The 24,986-nt window shown below is 37.5% G+C and overlaps 2 protein-coding genes across 3 annotated transcripts in view; both read right to left on the bottom strand.

Moving 5' to 3' along the window:
* Positions 1-2,778: 2,778 nt before the first annotated feature.
* LOC106080966 (cytochrome P450 CYP12A2) lies at positions 2,779-6,551 on the bottom strand. 2 transcript variants are annotated; one of them, XM_013242603.2, is made up of 5 exons: positions 6,391-6,551; positions 5,906-6,300; positions 5,720-5,836; positions 3,582-4,032; positions 2,779-3,502 (listed from the first exon to the last, which is right to left on the bottom strand). In XM_013242603.2, the coding sequence occupies exons 1-5, from the start codon at positions 6,463-6,465 to the stop codon at positions 2,906-2,908; spliced, it is 1,635 nt and encodes a 544-aa protein (XP_013098057.2). In that variant the 5' UTR covers positions 6,466-6,551; the 3' UTR covers positions 2,779-2,905. The 2 variants fall into 2 exon arrangements, with proteins under 2 accessions (XP_013098057.2, XP_059224404.1); XM_059368421.1 differs by having other exon boundaries at positions 5,906-6,328; positions 6,391-6,470.
* Positions 6,552-13,559: 7,008 nt separating this feature from the next.
* The window catches only part of LOC106080962 (Bardet-Biedl syndrome 4 protein homolog), a 75,960-nt gene continuing 64,533 nt past the window's right edge, over positions 13,560-24,986 (bottom strand). Inside the window, exons 10-11 of the mRNA XM_013242597.2 lie at positions 17,587-18,010; positions 13,560-13,860 (exon numbers count right to left, since the gene is read on the bottom strand). Of these exons, the coding sequence (XP_013098051.2) occupies positions 17,603-18,010 (408 nt within the window). The 3' untranslated portion in view covers positions 13,560-13,860; positions 17,587-17,602. The remainder of the gene's footprint in view (positions 13,861-17,586; positions 18,011-24,986) is intronic.

Genomic DNA, 24,986 nt, shown 5'->3' with positions numbered 1-24,986 from the left:
TAAGCGGACTCATTGAAAATAGTTGTTGTAGCCACATGTCTATATGTGAAGGGGGCGATGCTCGTCTAGCTTGTATAAGTGAGCAAGCTCGTTCTGGACCAAAGAACCGATCGCCTTGTCATATCGAACATCATAGACACGCAGTATTTATGCAAGACTCGGTGGCGACAGGCCTTTCATTAAGACTCGATACCGCTGATTGTCCGCGACTGCAATTGCAGCTACTCCGTATGGAAGTATGGAGGTGGCGATCCTCGTAAAGCTCCCGTAGTTAGTTGAGCAAGCTCGATACGGTCCAAAGGACCGATCGCCGCGTGAAAAGGGTGGCCATTGGTTATTCGCCAAAAATTCGCCTTATCATATCGAACATCATAGGCACTCAGTAGGCGCCCCGGCAGCTGAGTTGGTAACGTGCTTGGATTACCAGTGCAGGGGTAGTGGGTTCGATTCCCGCCAGAAGCCTTGGTCTGTGGCTACTGTGGTATCACAATGAACTTAAAATTGTATAAGTGAGTCTGTAAAGGACTGCCACTCTTACCTAACCTAACCTAGGTACTCAGTATTTGTGCAAGAGCTGGTACCGCCCGGCCTCTCAATTAAGACTCTTCGCTCGATACCTCTGATTGTTCGAGACTGCTGTTGCAACTACTCCGTATGGAGTATTCCACTCTCCGCAACCTGTGGACGCGCCCGATAGCTCGCAGCTAAGATTATCGTGACAGCAATGAACACCATGCAAATTGAAGCTCAATGTTCCAGCCGGTGTGGTGCTCACAGCTATCCCGTGCCGGGACTGTTGTTGTTGTAGCAATATTTTGTTTCCTATCTTTCGTCTGCTTGGTTCTGTTGCATATCCAGATCTAGAAACTCTGCGACTAAGTTATGGATGTCCAGAAGTATCTTGATCGGACTCGTGTGGGTCTGGCTGGTCTGTTAAACATGTGACGTGTGTCGTGTTGTCCTTGGTCACAATTAGGAAACACATCCTATACCTTGGCATCTGTCCTTGCTCTGTGGGAGTTGAGGCTGCTGCATCTGACGGATCGTAATTGAGGTGAACTACTCTGGTTTGCCGGGGGAGGGCAATTTCCACAGGTGAGATGGGTGGCGATCGTTCTCCAAGGACAAAATTCAATTGCCAGTTATTCACCACACCTGCTACCGTGTCTGCAAGAATGTTTTTCACACCCGCTTGGTATGGCGCATGATCTCTTGCAGCGCTGGGTGGTAGATACCTATCCCTGCGATAATAGCCCAGACAGTATTGCATAGACAGCGTGTAGTTGAGGCTTCGCAAGGGTAGGATCTTTGTCTCCAGATGAAGGTGGTCCACATGAGAACTGAGGAGACAGGCCGTCGCAGTTCGAAGAACGGCATTTTGACAGATCTCAATATTATTCTACTGCGTGTCACATAACCACCGGGCGAGGTCAGTCATCTAAATCGGACTAACATACATATATGGGAGCTACATCTAAATCTGAACCGATTTCTTCCAATTTGGATAGACTTCTTCTATAGGCCAAAAATATGCCTCTACTTAAATTGAAGACGATCGGAAGCGGCCTGTACTTTATACACAGATTAACATGTTCAGACAGACGGACATAGCTAAATCGAATCAGAAAGTGAATCTGACTCAATCTGTACGCTTACAAATGGGTCTTCTGGGTATTACCTGCAAATGCAATATGTATATGTACCACTATAGAGTGTAGGTGTATGTCGCCACACATGAAGCATGTGAGCTTTGTAAAAATAGAAACATTCTAGGTTAAGTTCTGTACAGTGTATTAAGGGCTTTCTAGAATTGAACGTACCAAAATAATTTTAAGGCGCTATTACACGGCACGTAAATGCCTTATGACTTGACACTTTTTGTATTCACATTTAATTTTAAAATTGTCAATTTACATACGATTCTTAATTTCTGCTATAACACCTGTATGTAATTTTCCTAACCTAAAAACTGAGCAAAATCTGTTTTTTTATGCGTAATAATTGTTAAAGTTGTGAAAAAGCTGGTTAAATCATTAATTTGTGAAAACAATTTAATTTGGAGTTGCTTTCATTCGACTGACAGAAACAAAAACAGCTGATTTCTTTATGTTTTTGTCAGAAGGAATAGAGCACGCTCTAATCGAAAAAAATGGCATGTGCTATTTTGAAAAGTGATTTTCATATGTTAGTTTCGTTTGTATCACACGACATGTACAACTCAACATGTGCTAATTGACAAGTCATAAGACAACTACATGCCGTGTAATAGAGCCTTTAGTATTGTGATTGTTAGTTGTTCGCGTGTGGCTACCTTAAAATCAATATGCCTTATACCTTCTATTGTATATGAACTATGTACGAGCAAAATATTTTCACCCAGTGTAAAGGCTCCTTAGCTTATAATACGGCGTTTATTAGGTTTTTGACTAGGCTTGGCCACTCAAAATCGCCCGCATTTGGTGTATGTCTTTGCTAAACTTTTATTTAAGTTTTGTTTTTAAACATGTGGGACACGTTGATGTTTGCCCATGGTATTGTAGTTCTATCCTGTGCAACTTGAATGTACTGTATATAATTTCAGTGCAAAGTTGAACTGCATAATTATCGATATTATGCGATAACAGATAATAATAACCGACATAACATGATTTGCACGAAAGCATTGCAATATTTTCTTTTTAATTTTATAATAATTTTTTTTTATTTTTAATTTTGTTTAAGGGGTTGACTAGTGTTATAAAACTTGAATGGTTACTAGTTTCTTTTATTATTCCTATATATCTTAAGATTTATTAAATAGTTGATAAAAAAAATACTTTTTTTTTGATAAAGCAAAGTTGTGTGGTAATCCTTTGTGATGTAAACTCTCTCATACTTGTTATCTACAATCGTTGCACAATTGTGATCAATTTTCAATATCGATAAATTTAAATGTCAGTGGTATATTGGGAACATTAATTTGCAAAGACCTAAAAGCATTTTCGGTGGGATGGTTAAACTCCACCTGGAAGTTGCGTATCAAACGGGCTATGCCCAATTCAATTTCCATTTCCACAATGCGCCGTCCAATACAGCTGCGTGGACCAAAGCCGAAAGGCAGGAAAACAAAAGGACTGCTGGGCTTTAAGGCTTGACTTCCCTCTTCGGAAGTGCCTTTTTCTTGCCTCAGCCAGCGCTCGGGTAAAAATTCCTTGGCTCGTGGATAATATTTCTCATCCATGTTTAGCGAAGCGGAGACCATGAAAACCTGTTGACCAGCTGGAATACGATAGCCGCTAAGCACCACATCTTTGGCAGCCACCCTTACATTGCCCACCGCCAAGGGATAGATGCGCTGGGATTCTTTAATGCAAGCCCTTAGATAGGGCATATTTTTGATTGCCTCTTCGGTGAATTCTGAATCTTTTTGGGGCAAAACCCTCATGATTTCCTCCCGTAGTTTGGCTTGTTTTTCTGGATTTTTACTCAAACACAAAAGCAAAGCTGTAAAGGTGGTGGAAGTCTGCAAATGTAGCAAAAACAAAAATTATAAAAAATTCCGTTTATCTCAAGCAAAAAAAAAAAAAAAAAAAACAACCGACCGTATCCACCCCTGCCATTAGCATATCTATGGCCATAACTTTTGCTATCTTGGGATCAATTTTTAACAGCTTCTCCAAAACACTTTTCTCGCTCTCTGGCTTTTCTGGTACACCTGCCTTCTTCTCGGCCTCCAACCGATCTATGGCCTCCTGTATATATCCCGAAGTTATTTCCTGCATTGTATCCAATGCCTTAATAAGTTTTTTATAAGAGGGTGTGGCAAAATATTTCCATATTGAAGGTTTGAACTCAATCTCATAGCCTAGAGCAAAGAAGTCGGTGAGACAATCAAATATTTGTCGTGCCTTGGGATCATTGCGATTTTCTGAGAGCAAACCCAATTGCTTGTCCAAAGCCACAACTGAGACTGATTCCAAGGTCCAACGGTTCATTTCTTCCTTAAACGAAGCGGGTACCTCGAGAGTTTGTGGGTCGCGAATGGTACGGATTCTTGAAGAGAAAAAAAACAGGTCGAATTTTCTCAGAGAAAATTTTCTATCGAATTTTCTCAGAGAAAATTTTCTATCGAATTTTCTCATAGAAAAATTTCTATCGAATTTTCTATAAAATTTTTTAAGAAAAAAAATTTCTCAGAGAAAATTTCCTATAGAAATTTATCAGAGAAAATTTCCTATAGAAATTTCTCAGAGAAAATTTCCTATAGAAATTTCTCAGAGAAAATTTCCTATAGAAATTTCTCAGAGAAAATTTCCTATAGAAATTTCTCAGAGAAAATTTCCTATAGAAATTTCTCAGAGAAAATTTCCTATAGAAATTTCTCAGAGAAAATTTCCTATAGAAATTTCTCAGAGAAAATTTCCTATAGAAATTTCTCAGAGAAAATTTCCTATAGAAATTTCTCAGAGAAAATTTCCTATAGAAATTTCTCAGAGAAAATTTCCTATAGAAATTTCTCAGAGAAAATTTCCTATAGAAATTTCTCAGAGAAAATTTCCTATAGAAATTTCTCAGAGAAAATTTCCTATAGAAATTTCTCAGAGAAAATTTCCTATAAAAATTTCTCAGAGAAAATTTCCTATAGAAATTTCTCAGAGAAAATTTCCTATAGAAATTTCTCAGAGAAAATTTCCTATAGAAATTTCTCAGAGAAAATTTCCTATAGAAATTTCTCAGAGAAAATTTCCTATAGAAATTTCTCAGAGAAAATTTCCTATAGAAATTTCTCAGAGAAAATTTCCTATAGAAATTTCTCAGAGAAAATTTCCTATAGAAATTTCTCAGAGAAAATTTCCTATAGAAATTTCTATAGGAAATTTCTCAGAGAAAATTTCCTATAGAAATTTCTCAGAGAAAATTTCCTATAGAAATTTCTCAGAGAAAATTTCCTATAGAAATTTCTCAGAGAAAATTTCCTATAGAAATTTCTCAGAGAAAATTTCCTATAGAAATTTCTCAGAGAAAATTTCCTATAGAAATTTCTCAGAGAAAATTTCCTATAGAAATTTCTCAGAGAAAATTTCCTATAGAAATTTCTCGGAGAAAATTTCCTGTAGAATCCTTAGAGAAAATTTTATAGGAAATTTTCTCAGCGAAAATTTTACAGGAAAATTTCTCAATTAATTTTCTATCAATTTAATAGAAAATTTTATAGGAAACTTCAGAGAAAATTTTATAGGAAATTTTTTCAGAGAAAATTTTATAGGAAATTTTTTCAGAGAAAATTTTATAGGAAATTTTTTCAGAGAAAATTTTATAGGAAATTTTTTCAGAGAAAATTTTATAGGAATTTTTTTCAGAGAAAATTTTATAGGAATTTTTTTCAGAGAAAATTTTATAGGAATTTTTTTCAGAGAAAATTTTATAGGAAATTTTTTCAGAGAAAATTTTATAGGAAATTTTCTCTGAGAAAATTCTATAGGAAATTTTCTCTGAGAAAATTTTATAGGAAACTTTCTCAATCAATTTTCTATCAATTTAATAGAAAATTTTCTCTGAGAAAATTTTATACGAAATTTTTCATTATAAAATTTTTTCATAAAATGTTTCTTTAGTTGTTTTTTCTCCAAAGTGGAGTTTTCTTTGGAAAAATTTCCCTTAGAATTTTCTTAGAGAAAATTTCCCACAATATTTTCTGAAACATGGTACATTCTTAACTGACTTAAAAATCACTGCCTACCTATTTAAAAATTTCCTATTAACACTGGACATTTTGTGCATATACAAGCGAACATTCTTGGGCTGCATCATCACTGGATTGACTGCTGATCGAAAGTTGCCCCATTTCTCACCAGACCTAAAATGGCATAAAATTCATATAGAATAGAAATGATCACATTAAGTGAGTTAAATCATTCCAGCTTACGTTGACAATAAACCCTCTGTTCCCTGATAGAAATCTTTTTTCACAACGCTACGATAATGGGCCAAGACCTCTAGACCTGGTCGTATGGGCCAAACACCTTCGTTGCGTAATACCATCTCAAAATCCTGAGGATTATGGGTGACCACAAAAGATTTTTTACCCAACATGCCTTTGAGTAGGGTTATGCTGCCCAAGTCTTCTTTCATGGCAAACATTAATTTGGTGGCATCCAAATTGGCATATCTTCCACCGGGCATAAATTTTTTCAACATCGATAGCGGACTGTCGAAGGGTATTTCCTCGAAAGGTTTTGCTTGGGCCCATTCTTTTTGGAAGTCATAGTGATTGTCTTCGTTGGCGGTGGAGTTTGTTTTGGCGGTGCATAACAAACGTAACTGGAATCGAACACAAATAATTTTGGAACTGTTTTTTTTATGGAATATATTATGATTGGAATGCATTTGTTTCTTGTTGTTGTTACTCACTTGTTGTTTAATTAGGGCTGTTTGTTTAGAAATATTCTCATGATGAGTTAACAATTTTCTATTATACCTTAGCATTGTTGTTGTGCTTTTTATTGAATGTTTATGACTCTCTGGGCCAAACAAGTTTGTCGGTTTTCACTGTGGCAGTGTTAGCGTTGTGAACCATTGAATGGTCAAGTTTAGACTAATTTCCCCAAACAAAATGTTATTTAGATAGCTCTTTTGCTTACTAGTTCTCTCTGGACTACAAATAAACAACGCACAGTGGTTAAGGATGGTCAAACGAATTATTTAACACCAGAAAGACCAATGGGTCAAAATTACGGGTTGAATATATTGAATTTAAAATTTTTAATTTGTTTTGATATGGATATCAAATTCGTGCTCCACTCCCAAATCCCTTTAATTTGAGCCCCATTTTGCCACGGTCGGTAAGTATGAACGATTTGCAGGGTGTTTTGAAGCTGGGGCGGCCACCGGCGCTCTGCCCGCAAAATAGTAATTAAATTCGTTCTTTACTCCAAAATAGCGAGCCAAACGGGGTATTTGGGTGCAGATTTCGAATATGACATTAAAATTTGCGTGGTGCTTTTCCTCCTAAAAATACGCCGTATAGGTTAATTGACCCATTATGGCAATATGGGACTCAAATGAAAGGTATTTGAGAGTAGAAAACGAATATCATATACAATTTTGGAGCCAATTGTTTGAGGGTACGCCCTAAATCACTCCTTAAACTGAACTTCATTTCCGTCTATAGCAATATGGAGTGCAAATCAACGGTATTTGGGAGTAAAGAACGAATTTGATATTTATTTCAGTGCCGGTGCCGGTGGTCGCCACAAATTTGATATCCATATTTCAGTAGAAATGTCTCCACGAAAAAGCACTTCCCCTTACCCTAATTTTCAAAAATACCAGATCTCGGAGATTGGTAATGTGTTTCTTTCGAATTTTTTTTTGCACTCACACAGACACCAAAAACAGAACATGGTTTCTATTGTTGGGGTCGGGAGCCGCCCAAAACACCCCCAAATGGATATAAAAAAGCCATGTGTTTGGGGAGACGCCCCACCCCAAAATACCTCTCTTTTATATAAAAGCTATTTGGGGTGGAAATTAATTGATTTTCGGGAAATTGATATTTATTTTCGGGACAAAGACCCAGGGGTCCACCTCACCCTCAAACACAACTTATTTATCGACTTTGCCATTAAGGGGCTCATATGAAATAATTTTGACTGTAGAGCATATATTTACTTTAATGGCCAAATGACCACCCCCGAAATTCCCCCGAAACCGGAAATATTTACCAATACGGTAATATAGGACTCCAAAGAAAGGCATTTGGGGGTAGAGTAAAAAATTGCCTAGGAACCGATCAGGGTCAAACTTCACACTCAGGGCGAAGTGTCCCCACCCTAAAAAGATATTCAAGAGTTAATGAAGGCGCAGCTAAGCGGGCCTGGTTCGGCTAGTTTTCTATAAATTCTATAATAAAATTTTTCTATAAACGGAAAATTTTTACAAAATTTTTTACAAAAGCAAATTTTTACAAAATTTTCTACAAATAGCAAATATCGAAAAAATTTTCTACATATATTAAATTTTGAAATATTATTTATTACAAAAATAAGTAACCACTTTGGATAAAATCTCTTATCTCTCTTTTTGTTTATTCGACTTTTTTTGTTTATTCGACTCACTGTGCAGTGATGTTGACCTAATAATAAATTTGCTCTCCGAACATACTGGCACATACAAACATATTTATATTTTTTTTTACGAATTTTTATAATACTGCCAACATATTTCGTCTCTCGTTTGTTCATCTCCGCAAAAGACAAGAGATAAAGATTGAGCGATACTTTTACGAAAGTAAACGGAGAATGAGTTGTACAACGTCACTGGCAATCATATGGGATATGAATGAAGTTGGCCTTATGCGTCAACACATTATCATCAGGTTGGCAATGCTAACACACATAACGGTTTTCTCATGACGGCCGCTCATATCACCATGGTTGCTTTGATCAGATAAACAAACGAGCTTTTGATGACGGTTAAGTTCTAAATTTTGTATATTTTCATAGGTAAGACCTAGACGGACTTCGACTTTTCGGGCGAACAAATGTCAAAGAAAATGCTTATACATTCCGTAGAAGTGGTACTGAGTTCGGTGAGTAATATATTAGCGACATGTCGCTGCGTCAAATGCTCACGAAATGGGCAGCAATCAACCCTTTGTCAATGTTGTTGTTTTTAAGACTATTTTATGTGGGGCTATGTTAAAGCTCATGCCTATACAGACAAGCCCGCTTCTATTGACGCATTGGGAGACAATATTGAAGCATTTATTCGTGAGATATCGACCGCAATGTTGGAAAGAGTACGCCAAAATTGGACTAAGTGGATGGACCATTTGAGGCGCAGTTACGGTCAACATTTGCATGAAATAATCTTCAAACATTAACAGAAGGGTGAGCTGCATTTTCGTATTCTGTGAATAGAGAAAAAAACAAAAAGAAATGTTCACTTGAATCAAGCCTCAGCGGTGTCAGAAGAACAGTAACACTGCGTTTTCTAAAATCAAGCGCAAAATTCTAGATTCAAGCATGAAGAATCAAGTGAAAAATTTTCGATTTTGGAGTTTTTAAAGAACGTTGATTTAAGTAATCTCCAGCTTCATTTAAATACGTTCTGGACAGTTTCAAGCTATACACATACTTGAATATAATCTGAACACACTTGATTTAAGCCGATTTGTACTTGATTTGATCCCAATGAAGATTTCAATTCTAACCTATTTACACATTGAAGCCTCAGTATTATTTCATTCAGGCTTATATAGGCTTCAAATATCATTAGTACTTGATTTGATCCGATATACTCCATTTGATCCGATCTATCCCACTTACCCTTTGTTTTAGCTTCATTAGTACTAACTTTAAGCATACATAGGCATGATGCAAGTATTATCAGTATTTGATTTGATCCCATTTGCACTTGATTTAAGCCTCATTAGTATTTACTTTAATCATGTATAGGGTTGATGCAAGTATCATCATTGATCATTCCACTTCCACTTTATTTGTACTTTGCTGAAGTATCATTAGTACAATTCTTGATATGAATTTACTTAAACTTGATTTAAGTGAAATCAAAAAAAAAAAAAAAAAAAAACGCAATATAAAACAATATTTTTTATGGCAGTTTCATTTTATTATAATATAATGAATTAAGAAAAAATATAATTATAAAAATTTAATGAATAAAAAAAAATAAATTAAAGAAAAAAATTTATTTAAAAAAAATTATTTATTTATTTATTTAAATGAATTAAAAAAAAAGATTTAAGGATTATCGGCCTTTTTAACTAAACTTAATGTACAGATTTAAATTTCCCCTCATACGCTTATATTGACCTGCCCTGTTCCGTATTATAAAAATACTTGCCAAACCATTAAATATAAAAAAAACTTAATAATTCTTGCAAATTAAAAACACACACATAATTTAAAATAATTACAAGAATTGTAAAATAAGATAAAAATTAAATAAAAAATGGAAGATTTCGGAAAAAATTGAAAATTTAGAAAAATTAATAACAATTGCAAAATTTGGAAAAATAATAAAATTTTAAAATGTTAAAAATTAGAAAATTGGAAAATTTTGGAAAAAGTTTAAAATGCAGTAAGTTCAGCCGGGCCCAATCTCGGAAACCCACCATCATGGATTCTGCTAAAAATGTGTACAAACTTAATTTAGTTGAAGGGCATAATTTTATTCTATATACCAAACTTTTGTCAAAGCAATAACTAAAGCTTCTAGGAACTGAACCAGGATAATCGAGAGATCGGTTTATGTGGGAGCTATATCAGGTTATAGACCGCCTTGGACCGTACTTGACACAGTTATTGGAAGTCATAACAGAACATTATTTGCAAAATTTTAGCTAAATCAGACAAAAATTGCGTCTTTCAGGGACTTAAGAAGCCAAATCGGGAGATAGGTTTATATGGGAGCTATATCAGGTTATAGACTAATTTGAACCGTGCTTGATAAAGTTGTTGGAAGTCATAAAATGAACACTATGTGCAAAATTTTAGTCAATTTGGATAAAAATTGAGGCTTCCAGAGGCTCAAGAAGTCAAATCGGGAGATCGGTTTATATGGGAGCTATATCAGGTTCTTGACCGGTTTGAACCGGAAGTCATAACAGAACACTATGTGCAAAATTTCAGCCAAATCGAACAAAAATTGAGCCTTCCAGTGGCTCAAGAAGTAAAATCTGGAGATCGGTTTATATGGAAGCTAAATCCAAATCTGAACCGATATGTCCCATTTGCAATCTCCAACGATCCACGTCAATATTAAGTATCTGTGCAAAATTTTAAGCGGCTAGTTTTACGCGTTTGACCGCTATCGTGATTTCGAAAGACGGAGGGACGAACATGACTAGTTCGACTCAGAACGTCGAGACGATCAAGAATATATATACTTTATGGGGTCCTAGATCAATATTTCAAGGTGTTACAAATGGTATGACAAGATTAGTATACTCCCATCCTATGGTGGTCGGTATAATAAGCGATCTGACACTGAATGTATCCTTCAAGATACATTGCATCTATAGACGGTGCAATTTTCATCCGATTAGACCAACATTTTGTACAATGATTTCTCTCACGATTTCCAACTGACTTTATTAACCCTGGTTTTATTTGGTCTGTGAATTGATATTGCTTCAATATATATCGATCTCCTGATTATTACTTGTCGTTTTCGTTTGAAATAAAGGTGATGGGGAAATAAACGATAGTATCGTTACTATCGATATTTATTATAAAAGCTATCGAAAATATCGAATGTTGCGATTATCGATAGTTTCCTAGCTCTAGCCAAGACACTATTGATAATGCCCATCGATACTATCGTCGATAGTTTGGTTTTCACTTCACCAAGTTATATTTGCGCGTTAATTTGTGGGTCCAGCTAAAAAAATATTGTAAAAAAATTGATTAAAAGAGTTATACAAAGAAAAAAGGTATAAAGAGAAATGGATCGCTTTCTTCGAAAAGGTATAATGTTTACTTTTAAAGTAGAAATGAAGTATTTGGACTATGTGTTGAATTTAAGGTTAAAGTAGGAGCTAGAGCCGGCAAAATATCGATAGCACTATCGATATTTTATTTTTTGTCTGAATATCGATTGATATTTTTCGTCTCGATACTATCGGCAACGTTAAATTTTTTGCAAAATTGAACAAAAGTAAGCGATCCGGCACTGAATGTATCCTTTAAAAACATTGCGCATATAGAGGGCGCAATTTTCATCCGATTGAGCTAAAATTTTGTACAATGATTTTTCTCATGACTTGATTAAATTTGATTTTATTAGGTCTGTGCATTGGTATTGCTTCTATATAAATCAATCTCCTGATTTTTACTTCCCATTTTCGTTTGACATATATTTTGCCCAAAAAGTAATTGCGGATTTTTTAAAAGAAACTAAATGCATTTTTAATAAAACTTAGAATGAACTTTAATCAAATATACTTTTTTTACACTTTTTTTCTAAAGCAAGCTAAAAGTAACAGCTGATAACTGACAGAAGAAAGAATGCAATTACAGAGTCACAAGCTGTGAAAAAATTTGTCAACGCCGACTATATGAAAAATCCGCAATTACTTTTTGGGCAACCCAATAGGTGATGGGAAATTAACGATATCGATATTTATTATTAAAACTATCGTAAATATCGAATGTTGCGATTATCGATAGTTTGCCAGCTCTAGCCAAGACACTGACTGAATGTATCCCTTAAAACACATTGCGCCAATTTTCATGTACAATGATTTTTCTCATGACTTTTAGCTGACTTGATTAAATTTGGTTTTAATCGGTCTGTGCATTGATATAGCTTCTATATAAATCAATCTACTGATTTTTACTTCGCATTTTCGTTGCGATTATCGATAGTTTGGCAGCTCTAGTAGGAGCTCCATCACAGTCAGTGTGTCGAGCGCTGAAAGGCAAGCATACGATTACAGCAGCACGGACTCGAAGGAAGATTTACCGATCGAAAGGCGAACACAAAAAAAGAAAAGTAAAATCTCACAAATATGGAAATAAAGGGTGATTTTTTAAGAGCTATAAGAAAATTTTTCAAAAACAAAACACATAAAATTCAGAAAAATTCATGAAATCTTTATTTGAATAGATAGTACGGTCTATATAATGTAAATGTACGGTCTATATAATGGACCTCAAATTGTCCATTCCCTTAGTCCAATTTTGGCATACTCTTTCCAACATTTCGCCCCGTTTCTCACCAATAAATGCCTCAATATTGTCTTCCAATGCGTCAATTAAAGCGGACTTGTATGTATAAACATGAGCTTTAACATAGCACCACAAAAACTAGTCTAAAGGCGTTAAATCGCACGATCTAGGCAGCCAATTGACCGGTCCCGAATGTGAAATAAAATGTTCACCGAACTCGCCTCTCAATAAGTCCATTGTTACGCGTACTGTGTGGCATGTGGCACCGTCTTGTTGAAAGCACATGTCATTCAAGCCAATCTCTTGCATTTTGGGCAAAAAAAGTTGTATATGATGTCACGGTAGCCCTCACCATTCACAGTTATGTTATGATTCGCATCATCTTTAAAGAAGTACGGTCCAATAATGGCACCAGCCCATAAACCGCACCAAACTGTGAATTTTTCTGGATGCATTGATAGCTCTTGCAATGCTTCTGGCTGATTTTCACTCCAATATCGACAATTCTGTTTATTTACTTACCCATTGGGCCAAAACTGAGCTTCGTCGCTGAACAAAAGAAGCGCGCGATTAACTTTCATAACAGAGCACGCATTTTGATAATAAAATTAAATTATATACCAAACTGAAGATGTTTGACAGTGAAACAAAACACGAAATGTGCGTGAGCTGTTAAAACCAGTGTTGCCAAGAAGATAATTGCTAAAAAATCACCCTTTAAATGGCTTTTAAAGCACCAAATACAACATCATAATATCACAACTTCATCTACTCACTTTTTTTAACCGAGCTGTTGTTTGGTACAAAAACAATTTTATTTTTGGTAGTCCTTTTTATGAGTAATTGGATACCGTTTTTCAAAAATTCCTTGCAATAACGACAATATAAATTTGTAAGTTGAGGTTTATTTTTTTCTATTGTAGCTTAAATTTTTTTGTTCATCTATCTTAATTGACAAAATTGGCCTTGGATGTCACAAGTCATGCTTGCATATCTACCGCATTGCAAAGTTTGCACAAAAAAAATATTAAATTTAAAATTGTAACAGCATTTCAAATTCGTGTTATCTACCATCGGTAACCTTCAGGGAAATATCGTTTTAAAACATTCAATCACGAGCATGAGGGTGGTTTCTGTGTGTTGGGGGTGGCACCGAACGTTATCCAAGTGACCATCTCGATATTATCTGTTGGGGAAAAATATGTGGGGAGAAAAATTTAATTACATGTCGTGCATCAATAAAAGAAGTAGCTAGGTTTATGTATTGGGGTGGAGAAAGTTGCCCTAGTTTCTTTTTTCTTCTTGAGCATTTTTTTTAGAACATACCACGCATACATATACAAGAGTATCCCAAAAAAAAGTATTTTTTGGAAACGCCTACCATCTAAATTTTTCTTTTGATCCCAATAAGCAAAATACAAAATGTTATGCCGTTCGGTTAACGATAACCCGTGCCGCCATGACGTCCAAAGTTGATGTAATGCTTTCCAAGGAATCCAGTTGAGAATTTTAGGTCCTAGCATGGAAATGGTAAACTAAGTATGCTTTTCAATGGAATTTACTACAAAACCACACATTGTGTTCTGCACCACTACTGAGTGCAGCTGTGTAGTTCAACTCAGAAATTTCTGCTGATTCGGCTTAGCCATGTCCGTCTGTCCGCATATCCTTTCTGTGCTGATAGTCCGTCTGTTGTTTTCGTTTTTGTAACTAAAGCGGAGAGGTGGAGGCGGCCACCATAGCGCGAAGGTTGGTATGTCCACCTATGACGCCAGGGTTAGAATCCTGGCTAAAACATCAGAAAATAATTTTTAAGCGGTGGTTATCTCCTCCTAAAGCTGGCGACATTTGTGAGGTATTGTACTTTACCATGTAGAAACTTCTTTGCCATATCCGTCTGTCCGCATGTCCTTTTTGTAACTAAAATGAAGAGGTGGAGGCGGCCACAAAGCGCAAAGGTTAGCATATCCTCCTGGGTTCGAATCCTGGCTTAAACATCAGAAACAATTTTTTCAGCGGTGGTTATCCCCTCCTAAAGCTGGTGACATTTGTGAGGTACTTTGCCATGTAAAAACTTCTCCCCAAAGAGGTGTCGCTCTGTGGCACGCCGTTTGGACACGGCTATAAAAAAAGAGGCCCCTTATCATTTAGCTTAAACATGAATCGGCTTAAACATGAAATAGCTTAAACATTAAAATTGCACCTGCTGTGGAAATTAGTAGGCTTAAAATTATTTTTTCAAAATAGAAACGCAACAAGACACTTAAACGGTTTTCAGAAATCTTACGCCTAAGAATTTTTGAAAAAGCTTTTTGTTTGATTTGTTGTGCTTTAAACAAGCAAAAGAGCGCTAAGTTCGGCCGTGCCGAATCTTGGGAACCCACTACCATGGATTTTGCTAAAAATGTATACAAAATAAATTTAGTTGAAGTGCATTATTTTATTCAGCATGCCAAACTCAGCAGTCAAAACTGCAAAAATTAAAGCTTCAAGGAACCGAACAAGGATATTCGAGAGATCGGTTTATATGGGAGTCATAACAGAATACTGCAAGTCATCACAGAAAATTGCCGGGAGATCGGTTTATTTGGGACCTATATCAGGTTATAGACCGATTTGGACCGTACTTAGCACAGTTATTGGAAGTCCTAATAGGACACTATCTGCAAAATTCCAGCTAAATCGGGCAAAAATTGCGGCTTGTAGGAACTCAAGAAGTCAAATCGGGAGATTGGTTGATATGAGAGCTATATCAGGTTATAACCCGACTTAGATCGTACTTGGCACAGTTGTTGGAAGTCATAACAGAACACTATGTGCAAAATTTTCGCCAAATCGGACAAAAGTTGCGGCTTGTAAAGGCTCAAGAAGTCAAATCGGGAGATCGGTTTATATGGGAGCTTTATCAGGTTATAGACCGCTTTGGATCGTACTTGACACAGTTATTATAAGTCGTAACAGAACACTATCTGCAAAATTTAAGCCAAATCGGACGAAAATGGCGAAGTGGCTTCCAGGTGCTCAAGAAGTCAAATCGCGAGATTGGTTTATATGGGAGCTATATCAGGTTATAGACCGATTTGGACCGTGCTTGACAAAGTTATTGGAAGTCATAACAGAAAACTACACGCAAAATTTCAGCCAAATCGGACAAAAATTGCGGCTTGTAAGGGCTCAAGAAGTCAAATCGGGAGATCGGTTTATGTGGGAGCTATATCAAGTACGATTTGGACCGTACTTGGCACGGTTGTTGGAAGTCAAAACAGATCACCCCATGGAAAATTTCAGCCAAATTGGACAAAAATTGCGTCTTGTAAAGGCTCAATAATTCTAACCGGGAGATCGGTTGAAATGAGAGCTATATCAGGTAATAACCCGATTTGGATCGTACTTGGCACAGTTGTTGGAAGTCAAAACAGATCACCACATGCAAAATTTCAGCCAAATTGGACAAAAATTGCGTCTTGTAAATGCTCAATAATTCAAACCGGTGAGATCGGTTTATATGGGAGCTATATCAGGTTATAGACCGATTTGAATCGTATTTGGCACACTTGTTGGAAGTCGTAATAGGACACTATCTGCAAAATTTCAGCCAAATCGGACAAAAATTGCGGCTTGTAACGGCTCAAGAAGTCAAATCGGGAGATCGGTTCATATGGGGCCTATATCGGGTTATAGACCGATTTGAACCGTACTTGGCACAGTTATTGGAAGTTGTTTATATGGGAGTTATATCAGGTTTGTGACCGATTTGGACCGTACTTGGCACAGTTATTGGAAGTTGTAATAGGACACTATTTGAAAAATTTCGGCCAAGAAGGGCTCAAGAAATCAAACTACATGCAAAATTACAGCCAAATCGGGCAAAAATTGTGGTTTCCAGGGGCTTAAAAAGTCAAATCGGAAGATCGGTTTATATGGGAGTGATAACAGAACACTTCGTGCGAAATTTTAGTCACATCGAAAAAAATTTGGGGTTTGTAAGGGCTCAAGAAGTCAAGCCGGGATATCGGTTTATATGGGAGAGATCGGGTTAGAGACCGATTTGGACCATGGCTGTTGTAAGTCATAACAGAACACTACGTGCAAAATTTTAGCCAAATCGGACAAACATTGCGGCTTGTAAGGAGTCAAGAAGTCAAATTAGGAGATCGGTTTATATGGGAGCTATATCAGGTTATAGACCGATTCGGACCATACTTAGCACAGTTGTTAAAGGTCATAACAGAACACTATGTGCGAAACTTCAGTCAAATCGGGCAAAAATTGCAGCTTGTTAGGGACCAAGAAGTCTAACCGGGAGATCGGTTTATATGGGAGCTATATCAGTTAATAGACCGATTTGGACCGTGCTTGGCACAATTGTTGAAAGTCTTAACAGAACTCTTCATGCTAAATTTCAGCCAAATCGGACTAAACTCGCGGCTTGTAAGGGCTCTAGAAGTCAAACTGGGAGATCGGTTCATATGGGACCCATATCAGCTTATGGACCAATTCGGACCGTAATTGGCACAATTGTTGAAAGCCGTAATAGAACACTACGTGCAAATCGAACAACAATTGGAGCTTCTAGGGGCTCAATAAGTCAAATGAGGAGATCGGTTTATAAGGGAGCTATATTCAAATCTGAATCGTTATGGCCCATTTGCAATTCCCAAGGACCTACAGTTTTGCATTAAGTATCTATGCAAAATATCAAGCGGCTAGCTTTCGTGATTTCGACAGACGGATGGAAGGACGGAGACAGACTCAGAATATCGAGACGATCAAGAATGTATATACTTTATGGGGTCTTAGATCAATATTTCGAGGTGTTACAAAGGGAATGATTAGATTAGAAGAACAATCTCTACTCCACCCCAATATCTTGGCAATAGGGAATTAATTCATATAAATAAAGCATACAAACTTTTTCAATTTGTTTTTCAGTTGTTGACCACTGCATTCACTTCTAGTGGCAATTCATTTTGACCCAATTCGTTTTGTGGACTTTCCTCTCCCACAGCATAGATATCGTTGCCAAAGTTACTCTCATTACGGATGTCGCCTCTTGAAGAAATCATTCCTGGGTGATGCAAGGTGTTGTTGTTGTTGTTGGTGGTGGTGGGATGGTTTGCATCGTTGTTTATTGCATCATTTGCATAATTGTGAAGTACATCATTGCGCCCGCCAGAATGTTGAATTGATGCATTGGCATTTGCAGCAAATTCCCCATGGCTTGAGCTGATTATATTGCCTGCCACAGCTGGATTGGCATTTGGACTTAGAATGTGGCTGCCAGCGGAGGAGGAGATTTTCAGGAGCGATTTCAATTTAGTGCCATGATATTTGTACTGCGACAAGCAACAGGCACAAAACAAACCGGAAAAGGAAACGGAAAAAGAAAAGAAGAAAAAGAATAATCAAAATAAAAAATCTTTTTGTGGTGAGATAACCATAGCCTAGCATTGGCTATAGCAAGAAAGATAAAGAGGGAGCTAGGGATAGGGATAGGGAGAATAATGTTAAATAAGCTTTAATGCAACACTAGGGGTGTGAAGCATAAGAGGATTCTTGTAGCCTAGGAATTTTTGTATTTCCTTTCTTCTCTTTTATTGTGCACACAAAGCCATTATACAATGCTCAATAAGAGTCCTATTAATGGATTATTTTTTTTTTTGCTGTCATGCTTTTTGCTTTATACATGGCTCTATTTATCGCAAGGCAAAAATCATTGCGGAAAAAATATTTAAATTAAGGCTTTTTTCCAATTAAATACATTTCCCTCAAAACCCTGCTACCAAAAATACCATCATATACTCGTGTGTTGTGTTGCTGTGTTAATTTGCCTTGTAGCCATTATGTTGCTGGTGGTATCCGCATGATAATAAATTTTCAACCAATTAAAAACAAGTAAATACGTGTTAAGTTCGGCCAGGCCGAATTTTGGGAACCCACCTCCATGGAGATTCTGCTAAAAATGTCTACATACAAAAATTGAAATTATAAACCGATTTAGTCCATACTTTGCACGATTGTTGAAAGTCGTAACAAAACACTACGTGCAAGATATCAGCCCATTCAATTGAGGCTTTTTTTCCAATTAAAAACATTTCCCTTTAAACCCTGCCATAATATACACGTGTGTTGCTGCGGTATTTTCCCTTGAAGCCATTATGGTGGTATCCGCATGATAATAATTGTTCTACCAATTAAAAACAAGTAAATACGTGCTAAGTTCGGCCGGGCCGAATCTTGAGAACCCACCACCATGGATTCTGCTAAAAATTTATACATACCAAATTCGTACCAAATCAGGCAAAAAATGAAAATATAAACCGATTTTTATCATACTTGGGACGATCGATGTAAGTCGTAACGAAACACTATGTGCAAAATTTCAGCCCTTTCGAATCATAATTGCCTCAAGATATCAAATCGGGAGGTCGATTTATATGGGACCTATATCAGCTTATATGACCAATTCTGACCATACTTGGCCCGGATGTTGGAGGTTATAACAGAACACTATATGCAAAATGTTAGCTTAATCGGAAAACAATTGGGGCTTCTAGGGGTTTAAGAAGTCAACTCGGGACATCGATTTATATGTCAGCTCTTTCAGCCTATCGACCAATTTGTACCATACTTGGCATGGATGTTGGAAGTCATAACATAATTGGGGCTTCTAGGAGCTCTAGAAATCAACTCGGGAGATAGGTTTATATGGAACCTATATCGGATTAAACACCAATTCGGTCCATACTTGGCACAATTGTTTAAAGTTGTGCAAAATTTCAGCCAAATCGAACAACAATTGGGGCTTCTAGCGGCTCGAGAAGTCAACTCGGGGATCGGTTTATATGGTAGCTTTTGTATCCTATAAATCGATTGGTACCATACTTGGCACAATTATTGAAAGTCGTAACAGAACACTACTTGCAAAATTTCAGCCAAATCGAATAACGATTGGGGCTTCTAGGGGTTCAAGAAGTCAAATGAGGAGATCGGTTTATATGGGAGCTTTATCCAAATCTGAACCGATATGGCCCATATGCAATCCCCAACGACCTACATTAATAAGAAGTATCTACGCAAAATTGCAAGCTCTTAGCTTTACGCGTTCGAGCGCTATGGTCATTTCAACAGAAGGATCAACGGACGGACATGGCTAGAGCGACTAAGAATGTCAAGACGATCAAGAATATTTGTAGGATCTTTATAGGATCGCAGATCAATATTTCGAGATGTTACAAGTGGAATGACTAGATTAGTATACCGCCCATCCTATGGTAGTGGATACAAAAATGAGGTCAAAAAGTTGCCCCAGGTACGTTTTTTTTGTGCGTTTCATGGAAATTCAATACGCAAAAGGTGAGAAAATGAGTGTTTCAGCCTGACAAAGACCAAACCAATTACATTCGTGGTTATGTAAAGAGCAGGCAAATTTAAGCAGAATGCAAGACAATGTTTGATCTCATGCTAAATAAGAGTGCCGTTAAGCAAAAGACGTGAATTTGAAAATGTATCGTTCTATGATTGGAGGCCACCGTAGCGCAGAGGTTAGCATGTCCGCCTATGACGCTGAACGCCTGGGTTCGAATTCTGGCGAGACCATAAGAAAAAAAATTCAGCGGTGATTTTCCCCTCCTAATGCTGGCAACATTTGTGAGGTACTATCCCATGTAAAACTTCTCTCCAAAGAGGTGTCGCACTGCGCCACGCCGTTCGGACTCGGCTATAAAAAGGAGGCCCCTTATCATTGAGCTTAAACTTGAAATGGACTGCACTCAGTGATATGTGAGAAGTTTGCCCCTGTTCCTTAGTGGAATGTTCATGGGTAAAATTTGCATTTGCATCGTTCTATGATTTGTTTTTTTTTTTCAATATTGCCACACTTGTCTGGAACACATGTTATTGGTTGAGCTGACACTTCCCCATACCACAATTTTCAGAAACGCCTGATCTCAGAGATGCCTGCACCAATTTAAGCGAAATTGTGTATGCCACCTTATGGTACTCCAAAAACACGAAATGGGTATAAAATTTTTGGATTAAATAACCTGGGAGGACGCCCCATTCCAAAACCCACCCGGACGGACATGTTTACCGATTGGGACAATATGGGTATCAAATGAAAGGTATTTAAGAGTAGAGTACGAATTTGGTAAACAAATTTCACTCTTAATTTTCGGGGGGTCCCCTACCCCCAAAAGAGTCCCAAGAGGGCACTTTCACCGCTTTGGGCAATATGGGTATCAAATGAAAGGTAAATAAAAGCTGAGTACAAATCTAAAAAAAAAATTATTTCTTGGAGTTTGAGGAGCCTCCCCACCCCCCAAAACCCCCCCGCACAGACATGTTTACCGATTGGGACAATATGGGTATCAAACGAAAGGTATTTAAGAGTAGAGTACGAACTTGGTATACAAATTTTGCCCAAAGTGTTCGGTGGGTCCCCCACCCCCAAAAACCCCTCCAACAGGACTCTTTCACCGCTTTGGGCATTATGTGTCTCAAATGAAAGGTATTTAAAAGCAGAGTACAAATCTGATATAAAAATGTATTCCTTGGTGTCTAAGGGGCTCCCCACCACCCACAACGCCTCAAAAGGCCATATTTACCAATCGGGACAATATGGATATCAAATGAAAGGTGTTTGGAAGTTGAGTACACATCTGTTATATGAATTTGGTCCAAGATGTCTATGGAGCCTCCCCAACCCCAAAACCCCTTAAACGGGCATGAATGTCCAATGTCACAAAATGGGTATCAAGTGAAAGGTCTTTGGGAGTTGACTACGTATATGGTATACACATTTTGCACAGAGTCTGGGACCACCCCACTAAATATCCTTCAATAGGACGTGTAGTTCGATCGGGATAATATGTGAATTTAAAGTAAGGTCCATGTCAGTAGAGTTTGAATCTAATTTTGATATAAGGATTCAAGAATTTGGGTCACGTCCAGCCATTCAGCAGGACATGCATATCGCGACAATAAATGACTGAAATAAATTGTGTTTTGGGTCTTACCGTCCCAATAAAGAAAAAAAAACCAAACTGATGTAGGACGACCGAGAATATATTGTACTCAAATGAAAGGATGCGTCAGAGGGCAACTCCCTTCCCCCTAACCTTACCAAAAAAGGACTTAAAAATAATATATGAAGGCCGATCAGGAATGAATGTAGATAAACAATACAAAAAAGGTAATTAGTGTGAATCTGAACGAGACCCTTAGCGCCGAATATCTTGATAGCTACCTTCAAAATACTTTATATTATGGGGCTCAAACAAAATCGTGATCAAGCACCCACCCCACCGTTCATACCCCTCAAACTGGACAAATTTTTGGATTTGGCACGACCCACGAGGCACCGATGACTCACGAGAAATTATGACTCAGGAGGCGACTTTTTTATGTCGACTTACATTCACGAGACACTCACGAGACAATCACGACTCACGAGATAATCACGACACACGAGGCACTCACGAGTCACGGTTGAACAAATATTTTTCCATCAAGCGAATAATATTTTTTCCATTTGAACGTACGTATATTAATGTATAAAATGTATCAGCCCTCCATAACCACTTATTTGCTCTTTTCCTTTTTTTTCCATCTGTAGAAAGATTCGTACTTTAAAATACCGTATGGCTTGGAGAGCATGCGAAATATTTTGTTTTTCGTTGTTTTGGTTTGATTTCGTGAGTCGTGAGCGTGTAGTAGATGTTTCGTGAGTTTCTTGTGAGTCGTGATTTTCTCGTGAGTCGTGATTAGTGCCGTGAGCATGATTTCACTCTTATCGTGAGCTTGATTTCACTCACATCGTGAGCATGATTTCACTCACGCATTCGCTTAGTACAATTTTGGCATACTCTTTCCAACATCTCGGCCGGTATCTCACAAAAAATAGTCTAAAAGCGTTAAATCGCACGATCTATGCGGCCAATTGACCGGTCCCGAACGTGAAATATAATGTTCACCGAACTCGCCTCTCATTAAGTCTATTGTTTCGCGTACTTTGTGGCATGTGGCATCGTCTTGTTGAAACCACATGTCATGCAAGCCAAGCTCTTGCATTTTGAGCAAAAAAAAGTTAGATATCATCTCATGATACCGCTTACCATTCACAGTTACATTACGATTCGCATCATCTTTGAAGAAGTACGTTCCAATGATGCCACCAGCCCATAAACCGCAACAAACTGTTTCTTTTTCTGGGTGCATTGATAGCTCTTGCAATACTTCTGGCTAATCTTCACTCCAAAACCGACTATTCGGCTTATTTACGTACTTCTAACATTTCTGACACCAAGGTTCTTGCCATCGGAATCTTGCTCGTCCTGATAATGCTAACTCATGTTTTTTGCCACGGCGAAGTCCATTAGCTTCAACCCATTATCGTATGTTATCTCATAAAGCCCAAATTTTCCTATTTCCCTGCCCTATCTTCGCATTAAAGCGCTTTTAGTATCATGGCTGGGATTGTGCCTCTCATCCACCGAAATAAAGCTGAAATCAAGGTGTTTCCAAGTAACCACAAATCCAAAGCCAATTCATGCTGTGGGACGGCTTCCCAGATACATGGATCAAATTTTTAATACCATATTCATTCTCTTTTCCCGAAAACTTTTCAGTCGTATACTGTTCCGATCGGTTCATTTTCGATTTTCGGCGGTACTTTTGGTGGGGTTTTGAGCTTGGGACGGCTCCCTAGATACTCGAATGCTCCCTAGATACTTGATACTCATTGGAGTCCTATATTGTCCTGATCGGTTCACTTTTTATTTTGGGCAGTACTCTTGGGGCAACGCCCTAGGTGTTCGGGTGGGTTTTGGCAACAATTTCGTGTTTTTGGGCTACCATATACACAAAGTTCGCTTCAATTGGTGCAACCATCTCCAAAATCTGGTGTTTTGAAAAATGAGGGTAAGTGGGCCGGTCGCCCCCCTTCGAATATCAAAAATTTAGTACCCTGTTTTCACCACGGGCTCAAATTCCACCACCTGTGGAAATTTCATAGTCATTTCACCCAAACCGAATAGTAATTGGACCCTCCATGGTTTCGAGAAGTATGAAGATCGACCTATTTGGCCCATTTACAATCTCAACCTACTACCAAATAAAATTTCACGACAATTCTTATAAATATATAAAGTTTAAGTTGTGTTTGTCGGTTTGTTTGTTTGTTCCGTATAGACTCAAAAACGGCTGAACCGATTACCTTGAAATTTTCACAGATTGTGTAGGTTGGTCTGGAAGGAAACATAAGCTATATAATTTTTGGATATCGGTTACCCCAAATATTAAAGTGGACCGATCGGTACAATATGGGATTCAATTTAAAGGTATTCAAGAGTAGAGTAGGAATTTCGTAATAAAAGTTGGGTCCAAGTAACTGGGGGGCCGCCCCAGCCCCAAAACCCCTTAAAATAGGATTATTTGACGATCATGACAGTATGGGACTCAAATGAAAGGTATTCGGGAGTAGATTACGAATATGGTCGGGAAGTAGGAATAGGCTTTATAATTTATTGATAACGGAAGGGGACGGACCCTTCACGATTATCCCAAAAACACCACCCAAAATCAAAAGTAGACCGATAAGGACAATATGGGTCTCAAATGAAAAATATGCGAGAATAGATAATGAATCTGGCATACAAATTCATGTCGAAGTATAGTTGTTCACCCCACGTATTGTGTAGGTTGGTCTGAAAGGAAACATAGGCTATATAATTTTTCGGTTTCGGAAGGGGGACGGACCCTCCCCTTATGCCAAAAAACACAACCCAAAATCAAAAGTGAACCGATCGGGACAATATTGGTTTCAAATGAAAGGTATTGGAGAGTAGAATACGAATATGGTGTTAAAATCGGGCCGCCCAACCCCAAAATTCCCCCTAACCGACATATTCGACGTTCATTTCAATATGGGGCTCAAATGAAAGGTATTCTGGAGTAGATTTTGATTCTGGCATACAAAATCATATCAATTATAGGGGGTCATGCCACCCCTCAAAAACACCATTAGACCCATTATGAATATATGATACTTGGCTGAACCGATTTTCTTAAAATTTTCATAAAGGGTGATTTTTTTGAGGTTAGGATTTTCATTCATTAGTATTTGACAGATCACGTGGGATTTCAGACATGGTGTCAAAGAGAAAGATGCTCAGTATGCTTTGACATTTCATCATGAATAGACTTACTAACGAGCAACGCTTGCAAATCATTGAATTTTATTACCAAAATCAGTGTTCGGTTCGAAATGTGTTCATTCACCGTTCAGCGATGAGGCTCATTTCTGGTTGAATG

Source organism: Stomoxys calcitrans, chromosome 5 (genome assembly GCF_963082655.1).
Source record: "Stomoxys calcitrans chromosome 5, idStoCalc2.1, whole genome shotgun sequence".
NCBI classification, from domain to species: domain Eukaryota; kingdom Metazoa; phylum Arthropoda; class Insecta; order Diptera; family Muscidae; genus Stomoxys; species Stomoxys calcitrans.
This window is presented reverse-complemented; position numbering and strand designations above follow the sequence as displayed.

Bases quoted from the DNA above. Each gene is read 5' to 3' on its own strand.
- LOC106080966 (XM_013242603.2), bottom strand. From the start codon at position 6,465: ATGCTAAGGTATAATAGAAAATTGTTAACTCATCATGAGAATATTTCT. The intron at 5,837-5,905 runs GTAAGCTGGAAT...ATGCCATTTTAG, and splicing joins ACAGAGGGTTTATTGTCAAC to GTCTGGTGAGAAATGGGGCA. The intron at 4,033-5,719 runs GTAGGCAGTGAT...TTTCTCTTCAAG, and splicing joins AATAGGAAATTTTTAAATAG to AATCCGTACCATTCGCGACC.